This window comes from Phoca vitulina, unplaced genomic scaffold (genome assembly GCF_004348235.1).
Source record: "Phoca vitulina isolate PV1807 unplaced genomic scaffold, GSC_HSeal_1.0 scaffold37, whole genome shotgun sequence".
In the NCBI taxonomy this organism is placed as follows: Eukaryota; Metazoa; Chordata; class Mammalia; order Carnivora; family Phocidae; genus Phoca; species Phoca vitulina.
In genome coordinates this window covers 14,380,478-14,392,807 of record NW_022589740.1, presented here as the reverse complement: position 1 = coordinate 14,392,807, position 12,330 = coordinate 14,380,478, and the positions used below count along the sequence as shown (strand labels likewise).

At 38.4% G+C, this 12,330-nt stretch overlaps 1 protein-coding gene across 1 annotated transcript in view; it reads right to left on the bottom strand.

The window, feature by feature from the left end:
* The window catches only part of RORB (RAR related orphan receptor B), a 185,648-nt gene that overhangs the window by 46,162 nt on the left and 127,156 nt on the right, over nt 1-12,330 (bottom strand). Inside the window, exons 2-3 of the mRNA XM_032427637.1 lie at nt 8,341-8,426; nt 3,800-3,941 (exon numbers count right to left, since the gene is read on the bottom strand). Coding sequence (XP_032283528.1) covers nt 3,800-3,941; nt 8,341-8,426 — 228 coding nt within the window. The remainder of the gene's footprint in view (nt 1-3,799; nt 3,942-8,340; nt 8,427-12,330) is intronic.

Below are 12,330 nucleotides of genomic sequence, written 5' to 3'. Positions count from 1 at the left end.
TCTGTTGATGATTTTCACTTGAGTATAGAGGCAGCCACTTGTTAAACTGCTAGCTCTCAAACTCGCATGATTCTGTATACATCACAAGTGCTTTATAAATATTCAGGAATGATGGTATTTGCTTACGATACGCTCTTATCACTCATCTTGATCCCACACTAGCAAGGAACAATTTTATGCAAAATATTGGGAATCTTTTCATATTTATTTGGATTGTGGGATTCTAAATGGAACAGAAGTTTTTTGGAGTAATTATAAAACAAAGTCAGATTCTTTGAAGATTTCTACTTACCAACACATGACATCTGGATATGGGTTTTTGGCTTCAAGAGAACCCAATTGTAGAACTAACATAGTCATTTTGGAAATTATTTTATCTTACAATCTTTTGGTTGTAAAGTTCTCTATGCTTACATCTTGCTGCTTACCAAGGAAACCGGTCTTAATTTAACTCTTTTCAATTTCAAGGATGTGCCTTTTTTTATAGTGCTATAAGCTTTGTAGAAAAGATCAGATTCAACCTACCCAACCCTATCCATAATTTAAAAATATTCTCTCTCATCCCTCTCCTTCCCCAGCAGAACTTCCTGTGATGCTCGAATGTGCTCTACGCTTTCCAAGATGGTAGCCTCAAGCCACATGTGGCTATTGAAATACACACTAGCTGAAATATAGCTAGTGTGAGTGAAGAGTTGAATTTTAAATGTAATTAAAAATTAAATTTAATTTTATCTAATTTAAATTTAAACTTAAATTTAAATAGTGACATGTGGATACCATTCTGGATATTGGACGATGCCATTCTGGAGAAGTAGAAGCCTCATCTGTTAAACCTGTTCTTGTAGGGCAGCTACTGTTTTTTCACAGATGCATGCCATTTAGGAGGGCACACACTCAATTATTGCAAGGTGAGTATCATGCTTTCTCTTTGGGGCCCCAAATCTTCCTACTGACACCAAGCATTTTTTTTCTGGGTTTTGTCTGTCTGTTTGTAGTAGTATAGTTGGAAACAGTTATCCTGAAGAATCCTGCAACTAACGTTTGTGAAGGGTCCATTAAAAAGGAAAATAAAAAAGATGGTGGAGAAGATTTGGTGGGCAAATTTGTTATTGAGTTTTTTGTCTACTCATATATGGGCCTTGACTAATAAACCACGATAGAAGTGGAAATTCAGGAAATAATGAAAGTTCAGTGATTTTAACAGTTATATCAAGTTATCTATCTACAAGAAGCCATGTTGCTTTGACGACCTGATTAGTGAAATAAACATTCTTGGTGCCACGTATAATTGACAGAAAGCAAATGCAAATAGCAAAATGAAGATGCCACTTTTTGTCTGAAGGAAGATGGGCAAGGTGTACGTGGAAAGAAGTTAGGTGTGAGGGCATTTTACCTTGGCTCCTGGTACTACCACTAAAGCACCTTGAAAATACTTGCCTAATCAGTAGAAGCTAAGTATAATAAATTAGTGGCAGGGAAAGTACCACCTCTCATTCTTGAGTCCTAACTAGACATAGATAATCAACCATAACTTTAGGGCTTTTGAAATCATCAACCCACAAACAAGGTATTACATATCAACAGATTAAACCTAGTCAGCTACCTTGGTATTGATATAATTTATTTACTATAAGGTACCCTTTATAATGAAGGTTCAGATGAAACTTCCTCTACATAACGTAGTCAAGAAGAATCGTTTTCCCTTAGAAAGAATCATCTTTTGCTTCTGCTGGAGCCTCTTAGCCTCCTTCCCAACCACTACTCCCATCCCTGAGCATTTCTCCTCATTATTAGTTTGACATAAGACATGTTTAGGATATCTTTTTGAAGATGTCTCTGGAAGCCTCAGGACTGTCTCTGGACCTAAATCTAAGATGGATCATTATCCTGCATCCCCAGTATCCCTAGACATTGTATTGCTGTTACCTGCAAGTTTATGTGCAGTAAATTTCTTCCCCCTTGAGAGTAGACTGGGGCTCTGTCCATTAAATAACCCTTCCTCCCAACAATTTCTTTTATGCCATGGGATTCAGACAATCTCCTAGATTTTGAGAACATTGCCTATTTCTTGCGCATAATTCTGTTCACCAGCATGGACTCCCAAGACCTGCCCTTCCAAAAGAGATACTTTCTTTTATTGTAGGAAGAAGTAACAAACACAAATAACCAATGGCTTATTCTTTTTGCTCAGTTATTAATATATCCTGCCAATTCATATACTGTCAATTAATATGCTGCCTCACTATGGTGAAAATGAGGTATAAAATCATCAACTCAAGTTCCCATACAATTTCACCAAATAAATCCTTAAAACCACTAAATCCCCATCCTCCACCTTCTTCACTTTAGTTATGTGGGAGTACACAGTGCAATAGATTTACCCTAGGAGTAGTCTACACAGTTAGCAAGTCTAGAAAAACAAACAAAAAGTCAGTTAGTTAATAGAAAAGTTTTGGAAACTTCTATCTCTGCAACTTTAGAAGCTACCTATAAACTGAAGGGCTCAAAGTCAGATTCTTTCAATGTTTTTGGTCAAATTTGTCTCCTGGGTATACTTTTATGCAAGGAAAAGTTAGGTGGGTTGGGAAGTAGAAAAAAGGTAAACAAAAATTTATGATATAAGTATTCTGAGAATGCAAGCTAAGAAGTAAGCAGTTTATATGTTTAGATATCAAGACTTATGGAGAACTGATTTCATTCAAATGAGTGAAAGGCTCACAGTAACTTAGTAACTCATAAAAATCCCTTTATACCAAGAGATGGTGCATGCCAATTACCCATATTTCTTTAAATTCTTAAAGCCAGCCTTCCTTCCTTCCTTCCCTCCCTCCCTCCCTCTCATTCATACTACCTTGAACTTCATTAGAAGGAGTGTGACCAGAGGTAGAGAATCCACAATGATTCACATAAAGAGAAAAAGTCCCAGGGTACTGTCTGTGTCTCAGGCTCTAGGTAAAAGAGAATTCCACGGTTCATTCAACAAACCTAAATAGGTGCCTGCTTTTAACCAGACCCTGAGGATACAGTGAGAACAAGACAGAACTGCCACCAGGACTCAGGGTTGCTCACAACCTGACACCGGAGTGCTGCAGCCAAAGTCAGTGGGGAAATAATTAGTTGAGATGAGTGCTTAAAAACGGAAGCAACACTAGATGAAATTCTTTGTGTGAGTTTATTTGTTCTCTTTCATTAATCTAAGAAATTCAATTGGGGACCCACCTCACCCATTTGGGCCATATTACGAGAAGGACACCACCCACACAGCCCTTTTAAGACTTGGATTTCTGTTATAGCCTTTGCAATTTTCATGATGCTTCACAAAAGTCCATGCCCAATAGTAGAACTTCTGGGCTTCCTACAGAAATGCATGCTGTTCCTTAACATCTCCACATACCAAGCAACCTGTGCACCTGTCAGACTTACCCAGTGACCAAATGGTCCCAGTTTGCCTGAAACTCTCCCTGGTTTCAGCTCTGAAAATCTCACATCCTAGGAAACCGCTCATGCGTGGGCAAACCTAGATAAGTTTCAACCTAGGCCTGTGTGGCTCTCACCAAACCTTGTTCGCACAGGTTGCTCCCTGAGTTATAGTGAAGTCTTTCCTTTCTTCCTACTTCACAGGCAATACAATGTTTTTATACGTTGTTACTTTTCCTCTTCATGCACCACCAGCACATCGTTTTCTTTTCTTTGTATCCCCAATTCCCTTTGTCTAGAATCATTCTGGTGGTTTAAATGGACTCCAGCAAAGCATCCATGTGAAAGCCGTTAAGTAAGAAGCAAGAAGTCAGAGTCTCACCATCTCTCGACATTCCCAGGGCAAGACACTTTTGCAGTCGGCAGTGTTGACAACGGTTTCTGTTGGTTCTGTCGATTAAACAGTTCCTCTGCCTCGGGCAGGAATAAGAGGCATTGTTTTGCTGGCTCCTCCTGAAGAAGCCCTAGAAGCCAAAAGAGAACGGGAGGGAGATCGATTTATAAGAAAGAAAATGGAGATAATTAACTTACATCTTTGCTACATTATCTACAGTGACTGGAACGGAGTTTAATTAAAAAAAAAAATTTTTTTTTTGACACTTCTCCTTGGTTAGCTTACAGATGTTTCTACTGGGGGAAAATATGTACTATCGACAGAGAGATGAAGGTATCTTTCATTCATTCATTTAATCAATGTTTACTAAAGACATTTGTGACCTATGTTGTTCTATACAAAGGAAAACAGAACAGAGCTCCTGCCCTCAAAGAGCAGTGAGTGAAGAAGGCGTGGCAAAGGACAGTGTCACTGCCAAGCCAAGTAGGACAAAACGTGATGGGGACAATAACACAACCTTATGGTAAGTGCTGTGGGGTGAGGAACTTGGGGTGTTGGTCATAACAGCTGTACTGAGGAGGGCAGGCGCAGCGTGTACCACGATCTTCCTAGTTTCTAAGATGCATTTTTACCTATTTGAAAAATTTTAAATTTGGCCAGAATGCATCTGGGAAGGTTGTTTTTTAAACCAGCGATGTGCCTTATAATTAACCTCATATTAAAAAAGGAAATATGGTATATAAAGTCTTCTTAAAAATAAGCAATAAACAAAAGCTGAACTCATGCTCTTTGCTTGGCCTCAGGCTAGGGAGATGTACGAGGTTTTCATGCAAGTAAGTTTGGGTTTTTCTGGTACAAACTTAACTGCCATGGACCATACACTACCCTCCTAAATAAATCCATAGCTGAGTTATGGATTAGTCATCTTACAGAAAACCCTACAGGGGAAAATCTGGGTTTCCTCAATTATCAACAGAAGGATCGAGCAGGGTTGGGACTAGGGTTGCAGCTAGTGAGGCATCCATCTTGGCCACAAAATTTAAGAATAGCCAAAAAACTTGTTAATCAGGATAAGTAATATTTTAACACATTATATTAAGAATCAACATTAATGCAAAACACCCCGAAAAGTTTAAAGAGGATCAAGATTATCGATTTTCCTTTAGTTTGGGGCTCTCATATGGCATGGTGTGGCATGTGAAGAGAGCCTGGCCACTCTTGTGAAGAACTTCAGAAATGGATGTGTAGCCTGGTATCTTTTTAGAGAGAAAAAATGCCAACCGGTTTTGTGTTGTAAGCCTCAAGCCATTCAAAACAAGGAGTAGTTTGGTGCCCACAGACCCATGTGTATTACTTAGATAATATGTTGGGAACCATTTGTAGAGGGAATACATCATTTCAATCCCTGGGGGCTTGGATGTGAGCTCTATTTTAAAGAGCTCTATGAATTCATTCGAACTGGACAAATGGTTCCCAACATGTAATGGTGCGATTTATGATTTTTTGACTTTACAGATGGTGTGAAAGCAGTACGCGTTCAGTAGAAACCATACATTGAATTTTGAATTTGGATCTTTCCCCAGGCTAGTGAGAGGCGGTCTGGTGCTCTCTTGTGATGCTGGGTAGGGCTGCAGCCCCAGCTCCCAGTCAGACTGGTGATCACGAGGGCCAACAACCCCATGCACTCCCAGCCGTTCTGGTTTTCACTTTCAGTACAGTATTCAATAAATTACATAAGATATTCAACACTATATTATAAAATGGGCTTTGTGTTAGAGGATTTTGCCCAACTATAAGCTAATATTGGTGTTCCAGGCACATGTAAGGTGGGCTAGGCTAAGCCATGATGTTGGGTAGGTTAAGTGTATTAAATGCATTTTTGACTTAAGATATTTTCAACTCACCCTGAGTTTGTAGGGACATAACCCCCATGTAGGTCAAGGAAGATCTGTACCATCAAAGCTGTCAGAAGCCATAACTTCGGCCCCTCAGTCTTGATAAAAGAGGATTTGGAATTTACATTTTAAGAAAGAATTGGTGGTTTTTATCTTTGGATACTCTAGTGCCACTTAGCAAAAGAGCTGACAGAGAAGACTTTTGAAGTCACAGCTACAGTCCTAATTTAAGGCCAATTTGACATTAATTACGAGGCATTTCTTGCTTATCTGTTGCTCATTATTGCAAATGAGGTCTTTGGCATGAAAAAGAGATTCTGTTTCAAATTTTATTGAATGAGGAGGAATTTGAATAAGTGCACAAGCTGAATTGATGTTATTTGAAATAGGTTGTTTATGTTGACTCAAGAACTGTATTATGAAAATTCAGAGGTTGACACTGAACGTGGGGATTCTGACATCTTATTCTGAACAGAGTTTCTTGAGTTTTCTATTTGGAGAAAAATGCAGCATATTTACACATGTGGGTTTTCCCAGGAAATAAAAAAAAAGTAGTGTCGTGTACAATGTCATTTTGGCTACAACTTCAGAGTATGCTTCCGAACAGCAGTGTAATTTCTAGGATTGTGTCTTCCTTTAAATAGAAAAGATGACAGGAACCTACACACTTATTTCTGACTATTGACCTGTTGGAATATATGTGTTCCATAGTTAAATCTTCTGGAAATTACTGTTTAAAATGTTTTGCTTGTTAACATGAACATACGCTCATATTTTGAAAGCAGGCATTTTCTTAATAGAGCTTATACAATGAAACACAAAACAGCCACACTTTGACACTGGTCTAAAAAAATGTATTTGGTGGATACTTTGTAAACTAGACCAGAGACCTTAAAATTGCATAATAAACCAACCCAGTGGTGGAAAAGCTTTCCTGGGAGGGTTCAGATTCTAAAATTATTAGCGTTTACGAAGAAAACTATTTGTCTACCTCCCAGAGGTAGTAATAACTTACTCTAAGGAGAGTAAAAAATTGCTTATTTCTAATTTTGCTTTATTGTTTCTTCTGATGAGTTGGAAACAATTGCATTAAGGTGCGATAACATGCGATTCTCAATTGTAGGTCTGCAGAGGAACAGAACGCAAGGCATGTCTCGTGATGTTCAAATATGGATTATCACTAATCACCTTTGAAGCAGGATGTCGATGGGTTAGTTACATTCATGTTATTCTTGCCTCTCTGCATCCTTTTCCCACTTTATTTTCATTTATTTCTTTTTCTTTTCTTTGCTCCAGTTTCAATTCCAGGAATCATACTTTTTGGAGACTCTTATGAAGACAGTGCCGGTTTTTCACATAGCACTATTTGATGGTTATGGTATGTTTTATTTCACATATATTTGAATCTGTTAGGATTAAGGTTGGTTCTTAGAATCTATGATTGTGCTACATCTCCTTCAGTCTACTGATTTAAAAAAATTTTTTTAATTATTTTTTTAAGTAATCTCTCTATCCAACATGGGGCTCGAACTCAAAACCCTGAGATCAAGAGTCGTGTGCTCTACCAACTGAGCCAGCCAGGGGCCCCCAGTCTACTGATCTTAAATTAATGATTCACTCTGCTTCCATCTTTGATAAAAAATATGATTGCTTTCGCCATTAACTTTGCCAACATATCACTTTCACTCGCAGAGTGTAGCTGCATTTTGTTTGTTCTGTGACATTTTGCCCTTTGAAATTAGGTGTGGAATTGTTTTTTATTTCCTCCGTGGTATTTAGTCTCTCGTTTTTTTTTTTTTTTTTTTTCTTTCTAAGGAAGAATTTTAAAAACTTACTGTGAACTTTCAAGTTTCTCTTATTTCAGATTAGGTCTATGTTAACTGCTATTTTCAACTTCGTATTTTAAGAGCAACTTCCTCATAGGAACTCGTTTGTCTTTGGTAGGGTTGGTTGAGTCTCTCCTTGGAGAGGAACACTGGATTGAGAATGAAAAATCTTGTGTTTTCGGCCGTATTTTTTTTACTAACTAGATCAGTGACATTGGCCAAATGATATGATCTTGTTGATACCTCATTATCTCATTGAAAAATGAGGAGGTTGGGGCAGATAATTTTTAATTGATTTAGAGATTATCTGGTACACTTCTGACATTCCATGCTTCTACTTTTATTTTTCTGGAATGTGAGAATAAAGGATGGCCATATGCATATTGCAACTGTTACCTCTGACTTCTTTCTCAAGCAGACAAATAAATCTAGGCCCTTGGCTTGCCATCTTTAACCTTTAGCTGTTCTACCTAGTAATCAATGCCCTTGAGTTTACTCAAGACAATACTGTTAAAACAGCAAGAAGCTGTATTTCTTTCTCCGTAAATGTAACTAATTCAAGCTTTTAAATACCAATCCATTTTTAAGTAGCTGCTGACCAGGTAGGCAATCACGAAAAAGCTCGAAGGCCAAAGAACAGAAAACCAACCCACCCACACATCAAGCAGAAATTCCCACGTATCAGCAGTAGGCACAAACATCCTTCAGCGGGCCCTCTTTAAAAAGATGTCACCACGTGCACGGGGAGGTATACGGATGCCCGAGGCAAACACGATGCTGTGGGCAGTGCTGTGTTAAAGTCTCCTACCTTGCAGCCTTCACACGTGATCACTCCGTAGTGGATCCCGGAGGACTTATCGCCACAAATTTTGCATGGTATCACTTCAATTTGTGCTGAAAGGGGAAAAGAGACATTTTGAGCTTCTTCCTTTTGCCCTCCTGTCTCCCTCCCCACCTCTCCCGGCATGACCTTCGTGTTTGAGGACCCTGGGGTGGGGTCGCCCACCACTATTTGAAAGGCTTCCTGAAGTTTCTTGTGAGTGAAAGGGCAGCTATCTACCACTGTTTGCTTTGTTTTTCTAAGACTGAAAAATATAACCAGGTACAAGAAGTTTTCTAAACTCCTAGTTCACTGCTTTCTCCCTTTTAAACTTGACCTGATTATTAAGTTGACTCAAAAATCCCTTGAACGCTTGGCTTGGTTTTCTTATTTTGCACTTCAAACATTAGGTCACTGAGAGCTATCTCACTGCTTTAGTTCAACAGTATTTTAAATAAGTAAATAAAGCAAAACTGGAAGGGGTGGTGGAGGCTTTATACATGATGGGGCGGGATGTTTACTTGTGAAAACGTCGACGGTGACAATATTATTGAGCATACTCCACATGACCATGAAAATAATAAAAGTTGTTGGCACAAGATATGATCTATTTATGACACAAATAATTTCACTAATACAACAAAATTAATACATGGAGAAATCCAGGGAAAATGATAAAAACAGGTGGCTACTAGGACTTCAATACAAACAAAATAATTTCGTGGAGATGAAGACATTTGGGCTGATTTTGAAGATTGTGTACCATGAGGTTAGGCTGATGTGAAGGGCAAAGGGCATTTCTGCCAGCAGAACGGAATAGAAGCAGTCTGGAACGACACTGGCTCGTGAGCGCTGGGACGGACAACTGGGCTCCACTGGAAACGAGGGCCATGTGGTTGGGGAGGGGGAGTGATATGAGACTGTGGAGCTCCTGAGAGTTAGGCAGAGGAATTTTCACCTGATACTGCTGGCCATAAGGATCCAAGGAAGGGAACAGGGTGAAGACATGATGGAAGAAGGGGTTTGGGTCCCTTAGAAAGGTGGGTTCAGCCAGCTAACCAAAAATAAGCAGAAGACCAGTTAAAAGCTATTCCAAACCTCGTGTTAGGAGATGAAAGTGTGGATTACATGCATGGCAGGAGAAATGGAGAGGAAGAAACAAACAGAAAGATAGTTCAATCGGGATCAATGAAAGAAAGGACACAGGTAGAAATCGATGGAGAACAAAAGGGGACTTCTAGCTTCACCCTTGAGGGTTAGGTTCCATAGCACGTTTGACACAAATGGGGTTATTGGTAAAGCAACTCCTTGTGGAATATGGTGGGGCATGGGATTTCCAGCTCGCCTGTGTGCACGGGTAGGCACCTGTACATGGAACCTTTTGGAAGGATGATTTTAAGTCATCAGCATCGAGGTTATGGATGAATCCATGAGATAAACTTTATTTAGAATGTAGTAATTCCTATGTCTCTGGTAGTATTCTAAGTGTTGTTAAAATTGTACACACCAGGAAGAGCTGCTATTCCCGTTCCCAATTTAAAATAATTATGCAAAATATGCCTCAAAATGCTTTGTACATCAATCTGCCATTTGGATGCTTTTCTACAGTTTCTCACCCTGGAATATACAAAACACATAAATGTAAGACATAACCCTCTTTTTCTTATTGTTTTACATTTTTAAAAAAAGATAATACTTAGCTTTAGGAGAGCATATTCAATTTTTTGAAATCAAGAATTTCACAATAAGTTCAAGTCATCTTTGTAAGCAAAAAATTAGCATTATGGCCCTATTTTTCCTATGAGAAAACTGAGGATCCAAGTGGTTAATGATGCCCTGGAGTTGATTTGGGAGATGGCAACTAGAAATTAGGCAATTTTCCTGATTCTTTGTCCAGTAACCCTTTCTCCGCCTACCGCAGGGATACGATATGAATACAATTTTGAATTCTGGTATTATTCCAATAGCACCAGCTAAAGAGATAATGATAAAAACATCAGGAGATGAGACAAAGTCAACTAAAATAGTTATTAGCTTAACTATTTATATTGGTTCTGTTTCTTCAGGTTTCAGATGAGAAGAACTGGTATTTGTTTTCAAGGTTTTGTGATATGGGAAAAAAATGTGAGATTTAATTCTATTCTGTTTTCCTAGATTCCTGTCTCTAATCTGTTAATGACTGGGTCCATGGCCAAGATCAAATTCTTATTTTGTTCTCTGGCTTATAAGGTTTAGCTGACAAATGTCATAGATTTGTGAGGATTAAATGAGATATTTTATGTAGAAGAGCCTGGCAAATAGTAAAGAGCTACAAAATGTCAGTCTTTATCAGCATCAGAATTACTGTTAGCTGGTATTTCTAATGCTATTGGACAAGAATTGTAACAGACCATGTTAATATTCCTTTATTAAAAATCTTATTTGAAAAACTCGAATGACACTATACATTATTTGTACTTTTTTTTTTTTAGTGATAACCTTTCAAACAGTGGATTCTTTATAATGACTACAAAATTGACTAAAAATACCAGGTATCCACCGTACAGTTGTTAGGCTTCTATGATATTAAGTCAGAGGCACTCTTTGCATAAATTACTCCCCAGGGAGTAACTTACACGTGGGGAGAATCTGCTTCAATAAGTTCTTAATTATAAAATGATCTAACTCTAAAGGAAATGAAAATAGAGGTAATTTGCCCCCTAGGGTGTGAGAAGATGTTTTTGAAAGCCACAAAGGTTATCTTATACAACTTGGAAAATACAAATGGCATAAGGAATGATTCGATAGAGCATCTGCATATTTATACATATTTATTATCCCAGCTCAACATGTAATCCTGAAGAACCATAAACATTTTAACAGTATTTTTAAAGAGAAAGAAAAAGGTATATGTGTGTTGCTATGTGTGGGAAGGGATTATCAATTTGGGAAACCTATGACCGTTTTTACCTATTACGGCAGAACACGTCATCTGAGGCATATTATAGGTGAAGATAAATTTAAATAATTTAAAGGACTAATCCTTTTCCTTTGCCATCATTTAAAATAAACTGCTTCTGAGCTACATCATAGCTCATACTATGTATTTTATAAAGCATGTCTTCAAGGCAGAGTATTTCAGACACTGATCAGGACAACACACGACATTATTGCTCCAATGGACGCTTCTAAAGGTCTTGCCATTACACCAGCCATCGTGAGGCAGGCAGTTACCTCGCAGTGAATGCAGATCTGGTGACATGCTATTTATCATGGTTTCAAGCTGAACATCTAGGGAGGATTTGGTGGCTTGGACCACACCAGCTGTGACCATGAAGGCGCTCTAAGGAAACTCAGGGTGGGGGAGTTCAACTTTCCTACTTTTGTGTGACTCATGGATTAATTCAATAGTGTTCTCTGAGGAACCGGAATGCCCTGAGAGGTGGCTTGAGATGTGCTCATTTCACAGTGTTTCCATTTCTTATATCTTCTGCTCACTTCCATTTTTCTATTGGTAATCCTCTGTGGAGACTAAAGTTAAAATTTTATTTACCAACTAGATCTTTTTGTTTATAAAAGCAATCATATATAGTATTTTGGAAATGATAGTTGTACAATATCAAAGAATATCATGAAAGATTTAAAAGAATTTTTTGATGTTTTACCTTATAGAAGATCACGTTATGAAGTACAATTAATTTAATACCCCATTATTTGGCAGGCAGGTCCTATTCAACAATTATAAACTAGTCGCAGTTTGTCTCTTCTTCGAAGATGGCAGTCCTCTCCTCTCCCCCCAGTACCTCCTGAAGGCTCTCCCTTGCTTAGAGCCCCTTACTATCACATCGCACAAAGCCAGTGTGTGTGCAATGCTTCCTGATGATCAAAATGTACATGTCTTTTGTTCTGCTCCCTCAGAACCCCCTGCTGCTGAAGGCAGGTGTGAGGTTAGATTAACTAATCCAGGCGAATGCATTCACTAGGAAATGCATCACTTTG